The following is a 25,725-nucleotide window of genomic DNA, read 5'->3' on the forward strand; positions in this document are numbered from 1 at the left end:
AAAAAACCTAACTTTTTGAGTTTTCAATATTTCATCTAAAATTCAGACGGATATCCTCAAGATATACTTCTTTTAGGAAAAAATTGTTTTATAGTGCAAGTTTAAAAAAAAAAAAGTAAAAAGAAAGGTAGGTCAGCCCGAACCACGGTTTAGTTTGATTGAACGGCTGCTGAACATGTACTACCGCTCCGCTCGATGCGACAATCGTTTTTATCTGTAGTCAGAACCTCAAACTATCAGACTAGAGGACCTCAAGTCCGCAAAAGTGCTTAAAATATATATTTGACCAAAGTGGAGTCACGCTAACCCATATTGTACCCCGAGAGTTAAGAGGGAAAAGAAGGGGATATTCTCCCTGAGCGGAATCAGTGTACTATTACTGTAAAACAATGATCATAACACTGATTGATATAAATATTATAAATAGCACCGATAATTATATAACTATGTAACGCTGATTCTGATCTAGCAAGTGTATCACTTTGACTCAGAAGTTACACTTGCATTTTTTACATAATTATAACAAGTCAAAGAGATTCTTAATGCGCAAGCACCCTAAGTTCACAGCGTGTGCGTGTTTGCAGGCGCGCTTATTGGAATTGCAATTCGCGCTAACGAAACGAACGACACATCAAAGCTTTCCCTCGACATGAATTCTCTGAAATTTCAAAATTATTATTTACTCTGCACGCAAATCCATATCCCTCGATGATATGGATATTGTACACACGTACGCTTTCCAAACGAGCATCGAAGCTTCAAAGGCAACTCCGCGATTACCGACGTCTCTTGTACTTGCTACGACTCGACTATAATGACTAAAGGGATCATGTACGTAGAACCATAACGAGGTAGTTTATGTGTATTTCCAGTGTACCGTAGATAAATTGTGCGTTCAATGAGCCGCGGCTCCCCGGCAAAGAAATCTGATATTGAAATTTGACGAGATAATGTAAACTCGTAATTAAAAACTTCGCTACGGTGAATCGCAAGCTCGATGCAAGCGCACGGTCCGTCATATTAATCTGGCGCAGTCAAATCATGACACCGCGGGATCGTTTTCGCGTTTGGAGCTTTAACGTGGAAATTTCTTGTTGGCATGTTTAAAGAAAAATAAATCACCGTAACACATATAACCAGGAATAAATTTAAAAAATTAATTTAGAATGTTATTAAAAAATTAAGAAATTTATATATATTATGAAATTTAATTTGTAATATTATTTCCAACAGCTTTATATTTGTGCCTTTATTTTTTATATGTATGATATTCAATTCACAAGCGTGTTTCTTTCCTCGTTGATTCGCATTTCTTCATTTTCTAAGCTTTGTTGAAAGAAAAATGCGGGTAAAGGGGTTGGAATTGAAGTGGAAATGGCGTTCGCGAGAAACCAATAGCACTCATCGAAATGTCAAGCTCTTTTGCAACGCTTGAGCGGACATGTATGTACGCGCGCAGTTTCAGATTCGCGCTCGTTAACCTGGTCATCTTTCTCGTGCCTGGCGGCAGAAAAAAATATAGCGATAGGACTAGATACGTTCCGCGTTCTAATACCGCGTTTCCTGCATTCGGCGTCCTATTAAGCTGTTTTAATGCTTTTCGTCCCTTTTCCTATCACCTTTCTTTTATTACGCGAACAAATGCTTTTATTTAAATAACAAGAGTTATATCGAAGTTGAAAATATCAAAGCGAATAATTGAAAGCTTTTTGTCCCATTTTTTTTTCCTCCTCTTTTGTATTATTAAAAACTAAAAGAACGGCGTATTTTAAAGATAAATTTTGTCCTCCGAATATCAGGGTGAGAGTCTGCTAAATGTTTTTTACGATATTTTTAAATTTGAAATAACGCAGCTCCATTCCAATCGCTTCTTTCTTCGTGCAGCAAACATCATACCTTAAATATTGCATTTAAGAAGCGCATAACCAGGCCTTCATATTTCTCTCTGCCATCTGAGAAGCACCCTCCCCTCTTTCAAAGCTGTTCTTCTTCTAGCCTGCGCCGCGATGTTCGGAAGCACCGTTCCCCGTCTTGCCAATTTTTTTCCGGCCGATGTTTTCATCGCGCGACCGCGACGCGGAACCGCCGGCAAAAATTCCTTACGCCGTAACTCACCGCACGTCCGCGTCGTCGTGCAATACGCCGCCGTAACTTACGCCGGCTGGCCGCGATCGTAAAAGTAACGACGAGTTCGGGGGAGGTCAAGTGCGTTGTTATGCCGGGGCGAATGACCTGAAATGCACACGGCGGGCGGTTAAGACGTTGGCGCGGCCTCCCCGGTGCAATGAGCGCGGCTAAATGGCGCTTCTCTATTTTGTAACGCGCGCCATAGATTCCTCCGCGAATTTACGGGACGTCCGATCAGAATCTACCCCCGCCTCGAGCTCGTTCCCGCTGCGCCTCGCCTCGCGCACACGTGTACGTGGGCGCATACTGGTATTTGATCGTATCTCACGATAACATACTGCATATAATTCGAATAGTGTATTTGCCAGAAACTACAGATACGCAGCGTACATATATCTGTATGATTATATATTTGAGAAGATGCGTAGATATTTGAATCGGTAGAAGACCGCGAATATACAGATCCGCGGATTTATGTGAATATCTACACTAGAAACTCAACGTCTATTACACATATAAAATGTATGAATATTTCATATTTCCAAAGCGACCGCTTTCCTTCATTTCCAATGTAGTCCATTTCTTAAATGGTATGAAGATTTTACCGATTTATTTAAAAAAATAAAAGAGACATACAGAACTACAGAAAATGGAGAAATACCAGAAACGTCTGTTTAAAAACTGATCTCTTAAGCATTGCGTTTCATAAAAAATAATGGTTTATTTAAATCTTTCGTGTAAGTATTTTGTGTAAAAAAACTTTTTTGTTTTTCTAATTTTCTTGTACACTGATATAAAATAATGTATATAATGCTGTATCCATAAAATTGCTGTATCCATAAAAAAAAAAAAACAATTGCAAGAACGCATTACAATTTTGGTGTCACGATAATATCGAGTCGTATGTATGACGCCGGTACTGAAACAATGCATTATAACGCGATTAAATGTTGTCGTTGCCAAAAATATGAGGCGGGTCAAATCGAGCAATCTACGACATTCTCTATAACTTAGAGGCATTGCCCGTAGACAGGCGATATTTCACACTGCACGAGAAACCGCAGACTGAACAGAGGCTGCCAATGAATTACGACATGGTCTATGTAACGCGCAATCGTGCGTATGTAATTTTCGGAAGACACACACAACGACTAGTGGCAACTAGAGCCTATGTCGAAGCCCATATAGCGAAGTGCGCATATAAGCGTTTCCTATAATTTAATTAAACGCTCGTGGGTTTCAGGACTACTCAGGCTGCAGCAGATTTATCAGGGGTTGAAACCAGGCAACGAGTCCTTTCAAGTCGAAACCGTCAAGAGAATACAGAACATGTCAGAGGCGATCGATTTCCTACGTAGTCTGGAGGAGCTTAATCGGTGAGTCTTTTTCATTGCGTACAATGCACATAAATAAAAAAAGCGTCTTTCTCGGTTGAGAACATCATAAAATTATAACCCTCAATATTCCTTGGTACAAACATTAAGCTCTTTTTTATGATCATACACGTCCCAAGCATAAATTTTGATGTGATGTTTGAGACATAGTATTATATATTAATAACATATTTCTATTCTATATATAAATAACCAGTTTCACATTTTAGTTACCTTTTACTATTTTATATTTATACGAACATATTTAACAGATATACGCAAAAAGTCAAGTTTCGATAGTAGTAATTACAATAAGGCATAATGTATTTATTGTAAGAACTATGATTGTGATAATTGTATAGATGGGCATATCTTAACAGCTACTTTTTATATAATCTCAATGTAACTTGAAATCACATACATTTCTTTTCTAATCATTGAGAATATTGTTGTAATAACTGTAGCATTTTTCGCGTGATCAAAATGTTGTTGAATGATACGTTTCACGTTTTTTTTTTATCTGTCCTTAATAGAAGAGGAAAGCAAGGGAATGCAACTGTTTGAATAGTAATCTTATTTCTGCACTCGCGCGATGTGACATTTAGCGTAACTATTATATTCTTGCAAAATGGCATACCAGCGGTGTGACGGATAAGGCTGGTCGCAGCGCGTATACAAGTTGGCATGTTCGCACTACAATTCCACCAGCGGCTACGCATTTGCGCGATGCAAGTAATCAACAACAGCGAGTAATTGCCATCACGGTGGTTTGAATTGGCCGGGCGCAGTAGTTACCGAAAACAACGGCGTTATTGCAAATTGCCATACAATATCCAATTATTACAAACGAAATGAGCGCGGAAACTCCGCGGTGCATCGATCAAACGCAACAAAGCCACGCGTTAACGCAACGCGCGAGAATTGCGGCGAACCGGCGCGCGAGACTTATGCCACTGTTCCGATGGAGAATTCAACGTCGCGAGTCCTGTCGCCCGCTTGGACAACTAATGTCAATGAATGTCATTAAAATGTTACAGATGGAGTAACAAATACGTCGTTCTTGACTGTCCGACGGACATGGCGAAGGATATTGTTGTGAGTCATGTGAGAGACGTAGCCTTGGGAAAGAGGACGTATCATTATCTGCTGAGTGGCCTGGTGAGTCGAACAAAATAGAACTTAATTAATTCAGCCGCTCATTACCAAGTCTCGCTTTTGTTCTGTCTCGTAGTTAATTTTGCCGAGTCATGCTGTCCGAAAAATATTTTCTCCACAAATTGCTCGCTTGCAGAATGTCGCTTTCGAAGCGCCATGTTAACGCTTCATGAATAACAATTGTTAATGATGAATAACTATTATCAAACCATTAAGTTGAAATCATAAAATTAAAATTTCCATTTATCTTTAACATAATTACAGCATTAACTAAAGCATTAATTGAGCCTTATTCGGTCGTAGCGAGATCTCTTAATACAGATTTTTTTTTGTATGACTTTTTATACAAATAAAGTTTATCTCTAATTAGTTGTGTTTTCACTTGTCGATCAATGTTCTGCTATTATTCAACACGATTGTGTTGCAAAAGGAGGAGAAAAAAAAAAGAGACAACAATTAAATGTTTTATGAATAATAAACATTTTATTTGAATTTTTTATGAATAATAAACATTTACGTTAGTAGAATTATTCTTTTGTGTAATTAATCGAGAATTTTTCCCCCTTTTACTTAAACGTCGGTGACTTTCATTTCTACGCTTCTCCAGCCAGAAAATTCGGTATGCAAAACAGTGACTTTCGCTTTACCGCGCGAAAGTGCTCTCACTTGTACACCGTCTGTGTTATAACAGGATGGCGGGATTAATTCGCAGCATGGTGAAATTTTCGAAACAAGCGAGAACCGTCGCTCAAACTGACACGAAACGCTCCGTCGTGAAAGAGGTGGGGAGGGAGGGAGGAGGGTGCAAGATCTTCACCGGTGATGTCTCCGCCGTACTTTAGAATTTAGAGGACAGTTTGCTTGTGTTTAGCGGCTTCCAGCGAGTTGCTGCGGAAGAGCAGGCGGCATTACACACTCCGGCGACGGAGAAGATACTAGTTGTACATACATACCTGCATGTACATCTAGTTCTGTCTCTCTACGAGGCGCGCCATTGTCATTTATCGCGTCATTCTCGAAACGGTTGTGCGACCGGGGCGCAGACGTGTCGATTCGCACATTTTCCCACTTTCCGCCATTCGCATCCTTTGCCTTGCTCCTTTATCTCGAACGTCCTCCCTCACTACCTCTCTTCCGCTATTATCGACTTGAGATTGCAACGATCAGAGGAGACAATTGCCGACGTTTAGCTAAAGAGGGAAAAAGAAAGAGAGCATCTTGATTTTATTTTTCACACCAGTTTCCACCGAGATATTTATGGATTCATAAAATTCTGGCCTCTTTAACCAAGTTCGTCAGTAGAAACGCGAGTATAAATACGGACCTAATAGTTGTTGAACAACTAGCAATGTCGGATATTACAAAACTTTATCCGCTCCCTGACCGCAAATGTAAAAGTTCAAAAGTCAACGCTGCAATGGCGGACGGGATGATATCAGAGCGGCAAATTAAACTGGTAACGTGGCGAACTGGTTCGCGACGAAGTTAAACACGCATACAACGTTAACAGCGTCCCTGTATTATCTCCGGCCGGTTGATGGATGATGGTGGATGGCCGCGCAGTAGTAAAGTAGCGGACGGATCAGCCACGAGCTACGAGATGCGAAATCTAATAATAACACTTAATAATAACACATTGCAATTAGATATATGGGATATTATTAATTCAATTTTAAATGGAAATCATTATTATGCCACTTTCGTAAGCGTTTTCTTCCGGGACCGCCGCCATTTTTGTTGGCGTCCTTGAACAAACCTATTCTCCATACTTTTCTCGTTAGTTTAACGATCGCGAAAATAAGTAATAGCAATTTTAATTAGACTTATCGTTTTGCAAGCGTAATACGCGTTTACAGCTCCGCGGTGCGACGTAGCGCGAGCGTATCAATTTCTCCCCTTCCTCCCCTTCCCACCCTCGCCTTCCCGTCTCGCTCAGAAGAACTGCCGCGCGTTAACACGAACAACGAGCCTTTCACCGTTTCGAGGTTTCGCCGCGCATAATACGCGCATAACAACGCAATATCAGTATAAAACTGGAACGGTAGCTGCATTCGAGCTCGAGTAATTAAATACAGCCGGGTCTAAGTTGGAATCGAGACGTCAGTCCTATTACGTTTTTCATAAGGGAACAAAGGAAACGCGGTAATAACGCGCCGTAATAACATTACCGTGACTCGAGTGCCCGTTCTCCAGAGTCGACTTTAAGGACGCGACGAAAGATCAAGGACCTTCCGCCGTCAGGCACCGACGCTTTTCGCGAAACTATAGACTATCCCTTTAGAACGCCGAAAGGTGAAATGAGGGGCTTGTAAGACCGGCAACCTTTGTCACGCGAGCGAACAAGAACAGCCCTGTGCATCTCGCACAGACCCCCCCCCAAGCATTCTCTTCTCGTGTACCAATACTCTCGTATATTTCGCTGTAATCAGATAATGGACGACCGATGGGAGAGCGAAGTGATCGAGTATGGCGCCATCAACATCACGGGCTTTCGCATCGTGGATGCCACTCGACCTCACGTCAAGGATTTCCTGGCCGGCTGGCATCGCTTGGATCCCGCCACGTCTCAAGGCGCCGGTCGTGAATCCATTTCCGTACGTATATGTTCACGTATCACCAGCGCCTCCCTAGTGAGATCCCGTCGTCACTTTTTCTTATGGCTGTCTTCCATCCTCGGCGATTCCCACACGCTTTCACGGCTTTGCGTCCAGAGAGGAAACTATCCTCGTGTGCGAAAGCCTCGGAATATCTCCCGAGTGCGACGATTCCCCTCCCCTCCCCCCGAGGGGGGGGGGGTCGAACACTTTCTCGGGGTTTCTTCGCCTTCCTCGAGTACCGGTCGTCGACGGCGACAGCGCCAAAGTTTCGCACGAGAAACGAGAATCAAACAAGAATCGTGGCGAATCCGTTCGCACGCGCGATCTCGTCTCGTTCCCTCGCTCGTGCGTCTTTGCGCCCACGGTGGCTTGAGACCAAACTTGTTAAACAGCACCCGCATGTAGGAACTTCGGACTTTTCAACGCGTTTATAAAGTGTCGCTCGCTCGACCGTATCGGTCCGTGCAGACCGCGCGTTTCACCTTCCTCTAATGATCTTTCCTTTCGCCCGCGGGTTAACATTTTTTTACCAACTTCTTGTACGAAACTAACTGATATTAGTTAAGTTAGTTAGTTTAATGATGCGCAACAACATAAGCCTCTAATGTTACCACACTGGTTTTTATAAAACACTTCGCCAGTAGACAATCTCTTATGTTCGATTATCGCTAGTAACATGACATTTTAATTAACTTAGATTAAAATAAATTGATTAAATATGTTTAACGTGAAACTAATTATAATCAAAATTTAAAAAAATATTATTACATGAAAACATAGTTCTTGCTTAAAAAAAAATCTAAAAATTTAACTGAACAGATCTAAAAATAATTTGTTATTTTTAGATCTGTTATATTCAAAATAATAATGTAAGAGGTTCGAATTTGTCGCTAGAATGTCGAAATTTTTTTAAGCATTATTTCATCATGTTTAAACTTCTTTTATAATTACTTTGATGATCTAATAAAATTATTTTCACATCTGTGGTATATATATATATATATAATTTTTTAATATTTCAGCTTAGCTGTACTTTCTGTGCAATCTATTTTATTATATTTATTTAAAAATACTGACATATATTCTAATTTTAAAAAATGCAAACGTTGATCTATAATTGTGTTTTATAAGAAGTTAGATTTTATCATTTTTTAATATTTGTTACATTTTATTAACAAGCAAAAAATTCTGTATATATAAATAATCATAATTGAAATATATTATAATGGCGTCCTTTTTCGTTTTATTATATGTTTATTTATTTATTAGTTTTATTTATAGTTTCACGCAAAAACATAATATGGAGAAATGTACTCGATCCTTTTGCATAATTTTTACTGTGTTACAAGAAGCGGCAGATATAATCCCTAAAATGGATACACTACTAACGGGATTTTAGGGCAAAGTTGTGTGGGACGCTATCTATGGATCTGAAAGCTCTCTCGGAGACAGGCCGCATGCAATCTAATGCAACGATTATCGTGCCCGATCGTTATATTCAGGGAGTACCAAAACGCGGTTTTCCAACACTGGCGAAGTGCCCGAGGTACTCTTGTCTCTGTGAATTTACGTACACCACAACGCAACGACGAATCCCTCTCTCAATTTCGCAAAATTCTTGATCCTATCGTGAAAAGGAGTTGTATCGTAAGAGCGTAAAAATCGAAGGAACATTTGAACCAAGAAAGAGAATTCTCACTTTCCGTTTCCGAAAATCAGTACGTCATGAGTGAGAAGAGTGAGAGACAGTGGAAAAGAATGTATCGTGCTTGTCTGTAAAAACTATAACGATTTAATTTATTACGCAATTATGTATCGAAATTAGGCACAAGCCGCTCTGATGTACGACGCCGTGTTCGTCCTGGTTGAAGCCTTCAACAAGTATCTGAGAAAGAGGACCGACAAGAATAATATGAGGCGGGTAACGTCGAGCAGCAATCAGCCCATAAACGGAACCAAACCTTTAGATTGCTACCACAATCGTGGCTGGGTCACTCCGTGGGAACATGGTGACAAAATTTCCAGACTTTTAAGAAAGGTAAATAAATATTTCATCAGCAAAAATAATGCAACAGCACGTAATATTTATAAAATTATTATAGATTAAGCTCACACACATATATATAAACGTATCATTATTCATTTACGATTCTTTCATAATCCTACAATGAATTATTCATTATTTACTATTGTATATTAAATTAAGTAAATGAGCGAATTAACATAAATTGCTACACGTTAAATTTTATATTTCTGTTATCAATTTTTGATTCGATGGATGTTTATTATCATTAACTGCGTTGTTATATTATTTAAATTTATATTTCAATAATGCTTGCGACAACGCGCAATCGCGTATTGGCTGCAAATATGGGTAATTTATTTTCAAATTCCCGAGACGCGATCCAGAGGACAGGGTACTCAATGTGTTGCGAAATACCGTGGCGACCGAAATTGCCACGGACCCTCCTCGACGTATCTCTGCTCTTGACAGTAATTGGCGGTTATTCCGACTCTAACGGAATTCCTGCGTTCGCGTCAAATAGTCCTCCGTCATTCCACCCTTACGTATACATGCCGTTACTCACGTAACTTTTTTTGCCTTTTAATCCGCAACCGTTTGGCAATTTTTCATGTCAAGATTGAAATCGCTGATAACGGAAAAAAAAAAACAAAAAAGATTTAACATCAAAATTATTTCTACGATCAATAGAGATAATACTTTGATTAATTCTAATAATAATTCTAATGATGTCATTTTTACATTGAATACTAATATTTTCTCTTTCAAACTTCCAATTATTTTTAATAATATTTATTTTTCTTTTTTATTATTATAAATTTACTAATAGTAATCTAAACATTTTATATTTAAATAATATTATATGTTATAATAACTTTAGATTATTATATTTTTTTTTCATGTAAAGCCATAAGATAGCAAATAAAGATATCAGATTATTATGCAACAAGATACAAAATGTGCTATTAGAATTTATTTATTTTCAGGTCGAGATCGAAGGATTGACAGGAGAGATACGATTCAATGATGACGGCCGACGACAGAATTATACGCTTCACGTCGTCGAGATGACTGTCAACAGCGCTATGGTGAAAGTGAGTTTATTAAAAAAAATATGTAACATAATTAATTCTAATAATTAATAATTCTACAATTTAAATTACGTAAATCACTTGAACAGCCCGCCTTTATCACAACTAAGCATTATTCTTATTTTACTTTTTTATTATATTTAAAACTTTCTTTTTGCACACAATGTGTCTATCTTAAAAAAATTATTTAAAGAAATAATATTAATTTATTGTTATAGGTTGCCGAATGGACCGATGAAGCTGGTTTTCAAGCAATAGCTGCAAAATATGTGCGACTTCGTCCGCATGAAATCGAAAAAAATAAAACCTACATTGTTACTACGATAATCGTAAGTTCAAAATTGTGTATTTATATAATATATTATATGCAACTCGTATATATGAGATCAATTGTAAAACAAAAACGTTGTGTTTTCGGTTGATAGGAGGCACCTTACATAATAGAAAAAAGATCGGACACGGGTGATTTATTAAGCGGAAATGATGGTTACGAAGGATATTGCAAAGATTTAGCTGACCTTATTGCGAAGAAGTTGGGCATATCATGTAAGTCTGTGAAAAATAACTTCTTTTGAAAATTACATTTAGCAATCGTGTAATTAAATTGATTCTAATATAGACATGATTACTCGTATATGTTAAAATTTAAAATATTTATAGATTTATGTATATTATATATATATATATTTATTTGCCGCAAAAACAATCTAATTATTATTATTAAATTATCATTCATTATATTTAACCTGAAAACGTTTATTTCCTCGGAATTTATTTAATGTCTACGAGATATAGTAGAACAATGATGAAAAGAAAGAAAATAAAAAGAGAACCGCAGTCTTAGTTTCGATGCTTCCCTCCGGCGGCGTACGCTTCCGAGTAATTTTTAATTATTAATGCTAACGACTCTCATTTAACTCGCACAAGAATTAATAATTCAAGCAAGAATTACTTTTATTATGAGCGAAATTTGCCGAAGTCAGCCCCACCCTTGACAAGTACCTAAAAGACGTAACGAAGCCTCTTCCGCGCGCGGAATCGATAATGGAAAAAGTTCCGCGGAAGAAATGCTGTTTCGCGCGCCCCGTAAAGTACTTTCTTACGAATTTTCAGACGAGCTGCGGATCGTGAAGGACAGAAAATACGGCACGGAAAACCCGGATGTTCCGGGCGGTTGGGACGGCATGGTCGGAGAGCTTATCAGAAAGGTAAGTTCCAGTAATTTCGTTGTATCCGCTACATCCTCAACGCGGGGTGTTTTTTCCTCTCTACCGAAACCAGTCTCCCCCGGAAGTTTACGCGGAAAGACGCCTCGAGTAATTGAACCCAGCTTTTCGCATGAGGGGGAGGGGGGGGACTATTGATCGTCACGCAACCGTTATAGTCCAAGTGCTCTACGAAGGAGCTGTTTTATCCCCCGACAGCGAGTTTGAACCTGCTCCACTAGATGCCCTGAGCTTGCAAGCTCGTTAGTCGCGATTTGATTTTAAGTTCCATCTGGTGGGAATTTAGGATAAGTCCAAAGTACCTGAGCTTTCAGCTACGTAGGTATGCGCGTTTTCGTGCTTCAGAAGATACTGAGATTATTAAATAAAAAAAGTAACAAAGTTGCAAAATCTTTTATAAAGCGGCGAGATTTAAGAATTTTGTAATTTTAATATTTTTTTCTTTCTCAAATTTATTCTATTTAAATAGAAGTTATTTAATTATTTAATTATATAATTATAATTATAATTAATCTTGAATGTAATAATAAAGAATAGAAATATAACTCCAAGAAAAGACACCAAAAACACAAATTGTATATCACATTATTACAATAAATTTTGTGGTATTTTATCGTATTTCTTTATCTTTTGTTTCGTTATTATTCATCTTTAAAATCCTCAAGTTACAGTTATAATTACACTCAAAAAATACGCAAATTATTATAAAATGTATATAAAATCATACAAGAAATATTAAGTACTAAGATTCAAGACTCTGATAAAAAAAGGCTTATCTTAAATTATGTAGTTGTACATTCATATGTTTATCAACGCTCTCTTATTATTGTAAATTATTATACTTGATTGTTGACACATAAAATATTTGGGTTTTTTTTTCAAAAATATTTCACAATGTATCTAAAGTTTATTTCTATTTCCTTTTTTTAAAAACAGTATGTTTATTATAGCTTGTTAGATTTTTTATTAAAATATGTTTTATTATCTTTGCAGTATTTAGTCGTAATTAATTTTAATATTAATATTTACATTGGTTGTCTGTTTCGATTCACAGGAAGCCGACATAGCGATTGCTCCTCTGACCATTACTTCCGAACGGGAACGCGTGATCGATTTTAGTAAACCATTTATGTCTCTCGGCATTAGCATCATGATAAAAAAGCCCATCAAACAAAAACCCGGAGTTTTCAGCTTTCTGAATCCACTGAGCAAGGAGATCTGGGTGTGCGTTGTCTTTTCTTACATCGCAGTTTCTATCGTCCTCTTCATTGTGTCGAGGTAAGAAATTTTTTATCAAAAATTGTAATCTCTTTACAAGAAATGTACATACAGAAAATGCACATTTTTATACTAAGTATATAGTAGTTTAAGTCAGAAATCAACGCAAAGCTTATTATCCTCACCCTCCTGTATACTAATGTGATTGATGAAATGTATCTTATTAGACCTTATACATTATTAATTCATAGTTATAGCTGATCCAAGCATTAATTATGAAAAGATAAATCAATGAATTGCTCGTTCCATAATTAAGCGAATTTACATTAATAACATTTGATTAATAACATTAATCAAAACGCTCGCAAAGAAATCTATTTTTTTGTTATCTATTTTTAGCCTCTCTCTGGCCGCTATATATTGTTATATATCAAGACAAAGTTGTATCAAGACAAATTATTTATCGCGATACGAACAACAATTACAATCCATTCGCTACGTATTTTTTGTATAATGCTGTTCACGTTTCTAATCTTGCATCATTACGATTGAAAACCGGTTTTCGTCGGTAATGAATAAAATAAATATTGCACGATGATCAACTCAAGTAAAGATAAAAGGTTGCATTTTAGTGTCGTTTGTTACCTTTTGCACTGAAATAGTGCAACCAAGTAATTGACATTGCATGCAACTATCAAGATATCTCGACGAGACATTTGCGAGAGCCCTCAGTCTTTAACGAGGACGTAACGAACGAAAGGAGAAAGTTTTTAGATAACCCTATAATTAATGAGACTCTTTGAACGTCGTTTGAAGAAGATCTTCTACTTGGTATGATTAGTCGATGCATACGACATGCGTGATATTACTCGAAAATATGACCGTCCGGAATTGGAATATCAACCCTGATTTTCAAAGCGCCATCTTTCATGAAGCAACTTTTAGATACATACGGGTACATTAACTTCGAAAGGTGAATTAACTTTGACTTTTAGATACATGATGCATTAACTTCGAAACGTCTACTATCTTTGTCATCATATACATAAAGTTAAAGACACAATTTACTGACATGACAGACAATCGTCCAAGCATGGCTATTATTACACGTATTTATTCACGTCAGCTGTAACACGTAATCTCACTTTGCAAAACAATAACATTATCTATTAATTAATATTGAAAGTTTTTCAATGCCTATCATATTGTAAAATATAATTAGGAATTATCTGAGAGATAACGAAAATTTAGAAATATTCGTTTAAAACTCCTCTTTAACGTCCTTTGTATCAACGCCGCTTCTTCATGCCACGTTTAAAAAATAATAAAACATTTTGCTTGATAATTCTTTACCTTTCTTCAATAATATAGGTTTTCGCCGTATGAATGGAGGGTCCTAACCATCAGCGGTAGCACAGATTCGGCTATTAGTGGACGAAACGATCCCGGTTTACAACATCCGCACACGCCGCAAGGTTCACCTCATATGCCAACTTCCAGCATGGCTAACGACTTCAGCATCGTAAATAGCCTCTGGTTCGCTCTCGCAGCGTTTATGCAACAGAGCTGCGATATCTCACCCAGGTAAACATACGGTTCACGTTATTAATTTCCAGCGGTAATTAATGCGTAATCGAAAAGAGGCTCTCGCCGGTTGGTTGAGTTTTTTTTTAATCGCTGGATTTAATGTCGGCTCGCGTTCGTGCTACGTATCTTGAATTTTAAGTTACGTTATAAATGATGCCAGCACAATGGAAAGTCTTTCCCTTTTCATTATTAACTACGCACAAATTGTCGTGGTAGTTACTCCATATTGTAACCTAGAAACAAAAATTCGGATTTAACACATTCGTAAAATTCGTACTTTTAGGAATGAATTCTTACTTTTCCATAGTCTTTACTATTATTCTATTATGAACATTTTTTAATTATATCGAGATTTTGTAGTTAACATGTCAAATATTAATTCTACAAAATCTGTTTTTTGTCAAACTCATCAACTCAGCAATTTCAGAAATTTAATTTAAATTTCAATTAAATCAAGATAATTAATATTGGAAATTTAAATAAATAGAAATGTCTCTCTCTCTCTCTCTCTCTCTCTCTCTCTCTCTCTCTCTCTCTCTCTCTCTTTTTCGCTCTTGCTCTCCTCTTATTAAATTATTATAATATAGTTTATATATTACACACTGTAACTTTTCATATTTTACAGATTTATACTTATAAAAATCTTATACTTGTTAAAAAATGTAACATTCAAGAAAAGAATAAAGGAACATGCATTAGTATAAAAGAACTCATGTCAGCAAAGTAAATGCAACCGTGCAATTTCACTATTAGGATTCGGGTGGGATCAGATTTTTTTTATCTCGGGGGAGGAGAAGGAGCTCGTGGATATGAATTTCCGAAAGAATAAAAGAGAAAGAGCAGAGAGAAAGAGAGAGGAGAGGAGGGGAGAGGAGGGGAATAGAGAGAAGAGAGAAACGGCGCGCGCAAGTGGCTCCCACGTTCTTCTCAGCTAATTATAGCCGCCCACTCTTGCCTCCCTCCGTTTCCGTTTCCGCGGTATAAGCGCAGGTAAGTACATAAAGGCACAGGGAGAATAGCTCCCTTTACCCGGGACAGGTCGAGCGTACAGCTCGGTAATAGGATGAATCGGGTAAGATTCTAAGAGCTTCCCAGTTGACGTTTAAAATCTCTCGTGTAAATTGTTAAAGCGCCTCTCCGCGGGTGGACGTTTGACTTAAAAAGCTCTTTACAACATTTCGCGAGGCACTTCCGCGCTAAATGTGACCAAAATAAATGATCTTAATATTTTCTCTTTGTAGATCAGCTTGTAGATCATTCCATGCGTTATATGCAGAACAAGCATGTTATATAAAGAAACTTGATTGTACATTTGTAAAAATATCCCTTGTTAAAATTAAATTAAGGTTCTAGGATGCGTCGTATATATAAATCCTTCATTGCTGATAGCCTTTGTGCTGTAGCCACATTTACTTTTCGAAAGGCGCGCGCAATTACTACAAATACATAAAGCATAGGTTATTTGGTTTTTAGTGTGCTTGCAAACATACCTCACCATTATTCTCGTGATAAACCCGCGTTATCACCATCAGTGCCGTCATTATACTCTCGTTAGCAAACATTTCAATCGCTCTTATCTTGCGCACTGCTTCACTCATACTATATAAATGCGTTCATGCTACAAATTACTCCATTCGTTAAGATTGATAATGTAGCGCAATCAAAATGTGCTTGTTCTTGATGGCATAAAGCACTCGACTATAAGCACAGATTTAGATATTGCGCGAAACAACTTTAATTCAAATTATGTTAATTAAATGCGCGTTTGCAATTCACGAGAAAAACATTAGATTGACAATCGTAATAAAACTCGTAGCTTTATTGTGCAACGCGTTATTTAGATCGACTTTATAATCGCTAGATGATTATAGTCGTGCGAGGTTAAATTCATTTGAATAAAGTATGCCACGAGTGCAAAAATTCTATTCGTAATATGTGTGCTTAGGTATTCATTTACACGTCCTTCAATACTTCGTATTTCATTTAAATGTATCGTAATCATACATATATATTTTTTGATACATATCTAGTATAAGTTTTATTTTATAAAATTAATTAAAATTTAAATGTTATTTAATCGACATTGTAATATGAAATTAATGTGTAACGGACAATTCTTTAAATGTGTTTCAAAAAAAGTTCACAAATCTTAGAGAAATTTAAAATGAAAAAAAATATATGTAACATACAAAAAATATATAACTCTTCCTTTTCTTGACAATAAATAAATCATATCAGAAATAATAAAAGATTCTTTCCTCTTTTAATTAAAGAGTTATGAATTATGAAGAAGGTCTTTAAAAGTTGAGTATTAAAGAACTGAAGGGAAAAATTTTTCTCGGCTGTCTCCAAGTGCAATAAATTTTACATTTTTGAATTAACTGTCTTTTAAAATCAATACGAATATTCGTGCAATAAACATTTTGGTAATTTTAATTCTTCTTTACATTTAATTATGAAATATTTACGTATTTTAACATATAATCATTTTCTTAAATCGAAAAATCATTACAGTAATTCTCAGATGTTACTTTTTCTCATAAACATTAATATTATTTCGAAATGTTTCGTTATAATACATTTCTTAGAATATAACCACCGGTTGGGTAACGATTTTGAGCAAACACTTCAGGCTGCAGACAAGTGCCACATCTATAAACAAAGCATAATTTGCTCGCATATTCAAAACATTGTAGTTGGATAGGAGTCCAGTATGAATAGAATATTCACGTAGCAATGCTATATTGTGCTTTAAAGCACGATACGCAGTAGTATGATAGAATTCAAGTCACACATCCCCTTGTGTTTCTTCAAATATTCAAATATATAGAGTCACAATATTGACATACATTATGATTGTAATACAATAATTAAAACATTATGGATTTTTTCTTTGTTAAACTTTAAAAATATCTTCGTATAATGTTTCAATATTTGTTTTCTATGCCGTCACAATTTTTTGCGACATAAGTAAAAATAATAACTTAACATTCAGTTTTAGAAACTACGTTCCACAAAAGTACATACGTTGCTAGAGAATTGCAACAAAAGTGAACGTTACGAGTACGCGCGCGTTTTGTCGTTTACGCGAAACAGACCGCGTGCTCACTGCGAAACTGGGTCTCAATTAATTTACATTTGGCTGTATCCAGTGCGCCACCCCATCCTAGTAGCCCCCTTGATTAATGGTTTAAATATTCGCGCGGTGGCGATATGAATTGTAAATTTCGTGAAACCCGCGCGAACGACCACCGTCCCTCCATCCTCCTTCTCTACGCTTCTCTTCCTCTTCTCCTTCGGCCATCCTGGCGCGCGCTCTCGATGCTCATCCTGCGCAAAATCTAAGTCCGATGTGTACACACATAATTAACGATATCGAATTTCTTGTTTGCGAGTAGTAAGACTACTTCGATTGTACCGACTGGAGAAAGATCTATAATATATGCAATGTACGAATAAAGTGAATGCGCTCGTTTATTTCATTGTAAACTGGCATCCTAATATGCATACGTTGCTTCAAAATTTACATGTAATAAAAAATTTACATACTATATCTCAATAAGATTTATATCTCAATATTTATATCTTATAAATATTATCTTATATTTACATCTTATATCTTAATATTTCAATTGTCTGCATTTTATACAAATATTTATGTAATGTATACACACACGCATATACATATTAGTTCCTATAAACATTTATTATTTATTCTAAATTAATGGTTTCCCAAATATATAATTCAACCTACAGATCCATATCTGGTCGCATAGCCGGCAGCGTCTGGTGGTTCTTCACATTAATTTTAATATGCTCCTACACCGCAAATCTCGCCGCATTTTTAACCATCGAGAGAATGGTGACGCCAATTAATTCACCGGAGGACTTAGCGACGCAGACGGAAGTCCAATACGGCACTCTCAGTAATGGTACCACTTTGGATTTTTTTCGGGTAAGAATATATTCTCAAGATAAACGTTTGACCCATTTTATAATTATAAATATTATTAAAAATCTTTTTCATGCATATTGATTGCCGATCCATATTCATTTGTTTCTTTTTTCCACTCGTCCACAGAGATCTCAAATCAGTCTCTACAACAAGATGTGGGAATTCATGAACTCGCGGAAAGACGTATTCGTACACACGTACGAGGAGGGAATAGAAAAAGTGAGAACGAGTAAGGGCAAGTACGCATTTTTATTAGAGAGCCCGACGAACGACTACATCAACGAGAGAGAACCTTGCGACACGATGAAGGTCGGGAGAAATCTCGATGCCAAAGGATTTGGTGTCGCGACGCCGCTAGGATCTCCACTCAAGTGAGTACTCGTTGACGATATTAAGCAACCTCTTTATGATACTGTCGATAAAAGTTGTTTTGCTCTTCTTTAGATTTCAGAATAATTTTCAGTAAAAAGTTTACAGTAAAATAAGATATTCCAATTTAACATAACTTTAATTGTTAGCAATTATTTTATTCCCCTTCCTTTCTGCACACTGACGTGTAAATATTCCTTTATCGTCATTCTAAAAGATAGGGCATGAATTAGAATGTAGTTATCTGTCGGAATAATTTCACACTTACATGGACAATTATTGTATTTCCCATACCTTATCAAACGGCAGAGAAGACACTTGATATATTTTCGTTGAATAAACAGGAAAGTGTAGATAATTAACAAGGTTTTGTAGTCATCAAGATGAAACGGAGATTCCAGTACGCTTTCCCTTTCTTTCTTTCTCTCACGCTTTCGTGTGATCACTTCGTTTTTGTTTCTGTTAAATCTTCTTGCGGTCTTTCGCTTCTCGTTCTGCTGTATTCGGAGTGTCGTCGCATCATTACGCGCAATTAGCATGGAAAAACTCGTACCTCTTTTCCATGCCATTACCCATTAGAGGACACATTAACCATCAACCAACCCCATTTCATATCGTGTTTCGACAGCGTGTTAACATCTGCCTTTCAGTTTGCACAAGCAAAATCTGCTTCATGCTTTTATTCGAAATTTCATGAGCAAATCGTTCTATTATAATTTTTTTTAACTAGTTCTTTTGCTAAAGTAATGATATTAACTCGATTTTAAACTTGAGTAAAAAGTTAATGATTACTGATTATTTAAATAAACAATTTTTTTATATTAAATTTTTATTCTCTTTTAAATTAAAAAATGTTAATAGTTTTTACATTGCATTTGTTATTATCAATTTCTATGTCATCTTATATGAAAGAAAAAAAAAAGATTAAACTTTTGCAAATAATAAAATAATAAATTTTATATCAGTACGTCAATCCACATATGCAGGAACGAAATTTATGTTGTAGCGATACTTAATCCAATCTCTTCTAATAAAGGAAATTAGAAAAATCTATGAATAAGTATTTGTTAGTCCATTAATCTTCATAATGTGACTAGAGCAAGCGTACCGCTGCAACGGTAATACGAGCAAATTTGCATGTTATTGATTTTTTAACAGCGCGACCCCCTTGACGTTTCGTGCAACGTTCTGATCTCGTACTCGCGACTCACGCGCTGTCTTTGGATCGCCAAAGCAAAAACGCTCGCAAGGCAGGTAATTGGAGACGGTATGCAAACAGCAGCTTTATTATGTCTACCCCCCTCTCCCCGCCACACACACACCTACCGGGAAATAATGGCGCCGTGGCTTCCTATTAATCTTTTTTTCCTCGAGTCGAGAAAACTCCTCTCCTCGTAGTTCGGAACAGAAAACTTCGTAGAATACCGATATTTCTCGAAGCTTAATTAAAGAAAGTTTCCTTAACTTTTTCATACAAATGTGATTAGACGCATTACTATGATATTTCGACTTTCCGACTACTTATTCACGTAATTACATCATACCTCAATATATATCGTAAAGTTACCTGATAAGAAAATTGTTATAAAACTATACAATTACAAATCTTATGCATGCCGATATATATTTTCTCTGTTCGTTATACAGTATTTTGTTTGACGGCTTTTTTTACTCGATAATGGTATCATAAATTTGACATTTGACAGGGATCCTATAAATTTGGCGGTGCTCTCTCTGAAGGAGAATGGAGAATTGGCGAAGTTAGTGGAGCGATGGTGGTATGAAAGAACAGAATGCAGGCATAGTGATAAACCAGACATTAGTGGAAACGAGCTATCGCTGAGCAACGTAGCGGGAATATTTTATATTCTGATCGGTGGCCTTCTTCTGGCACTCGCTGTAGCTCTTTTGGAATTCTGCTACAAATCGCACACAGAGGCGACAAGAGCGAAGGTAATAACAGCAAAGAATATAATGTCATATACTGTATTATACGTACTTTGTTACAATTTAATTAAATTCTATTATCAAATTAAAATGCTTTTACATAACATACTAGAATTTTATTTTGATTTGATTACTTATACTTTTTTTAATGGAACTATGATTATAACATCCAGTTGTTAATGTAACTTTTTAAATTATACTTGATATTTAGTAATCTTACAAAGTTTTTATAAATATAGGAGGAAAATTGTACACTATTCATAAAAATGTCACTTTTCCTCAGATACCGCTGTCGGACGCGATGAAGGCGAAAGCACGACTTACCATCGGTGGTGGTCGCGATTTCGACAATGGCCGGGTAAGTGATAACAATCGAACCTTTCATTTGTTCGCATACGCATATTCGCATACGATATCAGTAGAAATTATTTGGTAAGAGACGCTTCGACCAAACGTACCGCCGAAGATAAAAAATACAGTAATAAATAATTCACGATATTTGTTAAACGCAATTAAAATGTTCATTTGCTTAATAATACATGCGGGTATCATATTATTTAGAGAACTAAACATACAAATAGCATGTTTACTGTGATATATTTGTATAATATATATTTGTACATATTAATGATAATGGTAAAAATTGTACATATGATCTATCGAATGCGCCAATATATGCTGTCGTGCATTTAATATAAGTTGTAATGTTGCTATTAACTAGCTGATTATTACAATAACGCACATTTGCGAACGTTCTCTGGATATTAATTATTACGTTTTCCGTTGAATTTCACAAAAGGGATTAATTTCGTAAAAAAAAAAAGAAAGGAAGAAAGAGAGCTACGCAGGTGCATATATCTCTGCTCCCGATCGGCGGTGCGTCACGTCGTGCAATTACTTCGGTCTCGAACCAAAGATATCAATGTATCATAAAACATATATACATTCGCAACAAGAGCATCGTACATTATACATACGCATATATACATGAAACCTATACATTATATCCATACATATAGATGAACGATATATAGAGTACGGCTTGGCATGCAGTTAGCAGCGTAAACGTTTGACACATTCTCGTTAGTTACGTGGCTGGACTCAACTCGGCTGCATTTAATGTCCTAGAGTTTCAGCTTCAGTCTCGAAGAGACCGATCGACCAGAGGACTAAGACCGTTCGATATATTGACATACATATATTCTTCATATATGTATATACCTACATATGTATGCGTACGTGCGTGCGATGTGCGGCTGGCTGGATGTATTTGCGCTCTTTTTCTTTTTCTCTCGTCTCTCTCTTTCTTTACTCGATTTTACGAGAACGTACGGAGGAGGCGTACAAATTTGCTCGTTCGCGTTTACGTTTCGTTCTACTTTGGGTTTTTGTCTCTCTAGTGGTACGGACTGCAGAGTTAGACGGAGGATGCATGCGCCTTTCCCGGGACCATATGTGAGTACTCTCGCCCTTAATTTTAATCCCATTTTGCATTTATCTTGCTTTCTCCCGACTCTATTGTAATCTTCCTCATTTTTTCATTCTCTTTCGCTTTCCGTGTCAAATGCTTCTGCACGATATAGCTGCGGTTTGGGTCACACTACCACCACATGGAATGTTACCTGTCCTTTGACAAAGGATAAGCCGATGTCACACGCATACACAAATTTCTCTTTATATGTCTTTGTAAACATATAATTACTTCTGGAGAACTATAAGACTTATATTTATATCGACACATATTAAAAACTCGCACAGAACATATCGTTCAATAAGAATGATCCATTAACATCATTAGCTTTCCACATAAAAGTTTGCTTAAATATGCGCATAAAGGAACAAGAAACAAAGACACGTAGGGACTTAAGAAAAATTTGAGATCTTCACGAGAGTTCCTGTTTTTTGTAATACTGATTCCTTTCACAGCGCGGGAAGAAACGAGTACTGGCTGCGGAGGTGCCAACATTGACTACGTTCGCGCCGAAGGTATGATTCTGAAGAGACCATGGTGCATCAAGAGCCACACACGGGAAATTTTTTGAAGATCTCTAATTTTCTTACGTTCCTACGTGCATTGCTGCGTATGGATAATATATCTGCACGGTGTATCCTTTGCACTCCTTTTCAGAATTGGATAGTACATCTACCTATCTATATGCAAAAGGCTGCTTTCTTCTCGAATTTCTTCTCAATTCGCAGCTGATTAATAAAGAAATTTTAATTGATTTCTGATTTTAACAATCTTTCACAAATACTCTTATTTGTTGGATTGGTCGAGTTAATTTCTAACTCTTTAAAAATAAATCTTTATATTTTAGCAGAATAAATTTTAAGGAAGGTTGATAAAATCCAAGAATTTAATATTTTAATACGAGCGAAATAAATATTATGTAGTATTATTTTAGATATAATACAAAATCTTATCTGTTCGACATACTTGTCTTGCGTGTACTGTCGAACTCACATTTTCTATCCCATACATTTTTCCTCCATATTTATTCATTCGATACTTCCTTTTGAAAAATGCTCTAATTTTTCTCTTAGTGATTCATGCATTCTTATTCGGCATGACTTGCAAGAATGTATCGCGCTAAACGTAACGTGATGCAGCGTATGACGCTTTTCAAATTTATTATGCAAAACTTATAAACAAGCGAAAGACATATGCGTGAATTCGAAGTCGCTTTTGTTGTGACACGTTTTTTTCGTCAACCTAAGCAAATCAAAAATTAATTTGCGGATACTATTAATGATACAAATTATAAGCGGTATTCATAGTCCGATCATCCAAGATCGACTTCAAGTTGGATAACAATGAGCAGTCTTGAAATGATCGTACAACGTCTCAATATCATACTTAAAATAACGATGACTAAATATAAGATCAAAATACCGTCCTATAACAATACAGTTATAATTTGTAACTTGTTTTTAGGATGTCTGATTGGATTAAAAAATATATAAAAGATTTTATATATAAATCCAAAAGTTTGCATCAACAATGATTGTTTTTGCATAAGAAAATAAAATGTTTATTTGCACCTATTGGTGATCCATCGCGATTAAATGGCATTGAGCCATATGTTGCAAAACATGGACAAGGAATGGAATAATAAACCCTAGTCACATTAGAAAATCACACACTATGGTTTTGCAATCTTTCACGTAATTTTGTCATAAATCACAATCCAAAATTTCGTCACATAACATTATTGTTTTTCTATCAATATGCATGCCTGAGCTGGTATACCGATACACTGTTCAGTTTCAGATTATTTGTAGTTACCAATTTTCAAAATTATTATCACTTATATCAATTAAAGTGTATTAATTTATAATTACATATTAACTTCAATTATTGTCAGGTAAAAATTTAATGTTAGAAAAAATTAATTCGATATTTCAAGTAAGAATTTATCTCTGAACGAATTCAATTAAAATCTATTAAAAAAGATAAGGAATATCTTTGAACAATTTGAATAATTAATATAAGGCAATGTTTCAGAAAACTAAAAGAGAAATTGTCTTCCTTCATTTTATTTTCTCTTCAAAATATTTTCTTAATCCCGCAAGAAACTGCGATAGTTATGGAAGGTTATTAGCTCAAGCGATTCTAACGGCGTCTAATCGTTAATGTTAAAATTTCCAGTATTACGCACCAGCAAACGCGATTGGGAATACCGAGGGCGATCAGGTACACAGCAACACACATACCCAAGTGTAAACTGCTACCAGCAGGAAGACTCGAGCGACTCACCCGCCAATTCGCTGCCCACGCCCCCGCCGCCACCGTTGGTGGCACCCCCGCCGCCGCCCCCGCCATCCTCCAGGAGACCACGGAGGAACGTGACCTTCGCGGAATCGCCGCCGAAGAGCCCGAAGAAGAAGAGCCCGAAGTTCAAATTTCAGCGGAAGCTCAGCCTCGCGGCTCTCGACATAGCGGTGCCATGGACACCGGCGTCTCCGCGACACTGGTCCGGCCTCAATGACAAACCGGAATACATCACCTAGACGCCAAACAAAAAAAAAAAAACAATCGGCGTCTTTCCGTTCATGGCGATCTGAACTGTTGTGGTATCGCTACAGTGTTTTAAACACTGTCAAAGAAATCTTTCCATTGCGATTTTGTCCAGAAGTCGAATAAATCCAAGCTCGAGTAATGATGGAGCAATTAAAACATGGAAGCACTGATATTTTTATAGAGCAATAATTATAAGATTATAAGGAATTAAAAGAAGAAAAGTTGTCTCTTCGCTGTAACACCTTTAACGCAACACCGGACGTTTTGTATCGGTTTTCAATATAAACGACGCGTTATATTTATAAGATTTAGGAGAAGTTAAGAGTTCCTCTATTAAATATTGGAGAATACGATTATCTCAATAGAGTTATACAAAGGGCAATTGGATTATCAGCACGTTCGAATCGCGAAGAGTCGCATTACTCGAGCCTTTGAATTATTCGACGACCGACAGACAGAGTCGGCATGCAAAGTAAACCGCATTGAAAACCTTCAATATCACCTATTCCCTTCTCTCCGCGGCTACTGTCTTCTTTACTGAGGTCACATGTTTTAAAGAATATTCATGAATATTTCCCCTCGAAGGGAAAGTAGCATTGATACTGCCATTTTTTAAAGACGACAACATTCCGAGATTAATATTGAAATCTGAAATTTTATATTCTATTTTATATTTTACTATTATTCTCATCTCTCTTATTAAAAATATATGTCCTTCGGACTCTTTAATAATTATTATCGAGAGTAAAGTAAAACCTAAATATAGAATAAAGTGGATCAGTATAGAGCATGTACGTGTTAGACCGTGGGCTTCAGGTTTGAAGAGAAAGCAGCCACATTCTCCATAAATCGACGGAATTTTTCGCCGCGATAAGTCGTCGCCCGACAATATCGAAGTACTTCCCGAGCTCCAAAGCTACTCTACGGCGGCGGCGGCGACAAGAACGGGGGCGAAAGTTCTTTTCGATCGAATCCTTTGTACATTGTAAATAACCGCGAGAGAATCAAATAAAAATCAAAAACAAACGAATTCACC

General features: G+C 36.5%; 1 protein-coding gene across 4 annotated transcripts in view; it reads left to right on the forward strand.

Annotated features, from left to right (window-relative positions):
• The window catches only part of LOC105838939 (glutamate receptor 1), a 225,470-nt gene extending 200,939 nt beyond the window's left edge, over positions 1-24,531 (forward strand). Inside the window, exons 5-20 of one of the 4 annotated variants that reach the window (XM_036282959.1) lie at positions 3,371-3,503; positions 4,538-4,658; positions 7,085-7,249; positions 9,078-9,290; positions 10,262-10,369; positions 10,585-10,695; positions 10,792-10,912; positions 11,480-11,574; positions 12,647-12,870; positions 14,182-14,394; positions 18,154-18,352; positions 18,479-18,723; positions 20,428-20,674; positions 20,952-21,026; positions 22,595-22,654; positions 24,318-24,530. In XM_036282959.1, the coding sequence (XP_036138852.1) occupies positions 3,371-3,503; positions 4,538-4,658; positions 7,085-7,249; positions 9,078-9,290; positions 10,262-10,369; positions 10,585-10,695; positions 10,792-10,912; positions 11,480-11,574; positions 12,647-12,870; positions 14,182-14,394; positions 18,154-18,352; positions 18,479-18,723; positions 20,428-20,674; positions 20,952-21,026; positions 22,595-22,654; positions 24,318-24,392 (2,405 nt within the window). In that variant the 3' untranslated portion in view covers positions 24,393-24,530. Of the gene's footprint in view, positions 1-3,370; positions 3,504-4,537; positions 4,659-7,084; positions 7,250-9,077; positions 9,291-10,261; positions 10,370-10,584; positions 10,696-10,791; positions 10,913-11,479; positions 11,575-12,646; positions 12,871-14,181; positions 14,395-18,153; positions 18,353-18,478; positions 18,724-20,427; positions 20,675-20,951; positions 21,027-22,068; positions 22,124-22,594; positions 22,655-24,317 lie in introns of all 4 variants that reach the window. The other 3 variants (XM_036282961.1, XM_036282963.1, XM_036282960.1) reach the window with 3 other exon arrangements.
• Positions 24,532-25,725: the final 1,194 nt, after the last annotated feature.

The sequence above is a fragment of the Monomorium pharaonis genome, chromosome 2 (genome assembly GCF_013373865.1).
Source record: "Monomorium pharaonis isolate MP-MQ-018 chromosome 2, ASM1337386v2, whole genome shotgun sequence".
Taxonomy (NCBI): Eukaryota; Metazoa; Arthropoda; class Insecta; order Hymenoptera; family Formicidae; genus Monomorium; species Monomorium pharaonis.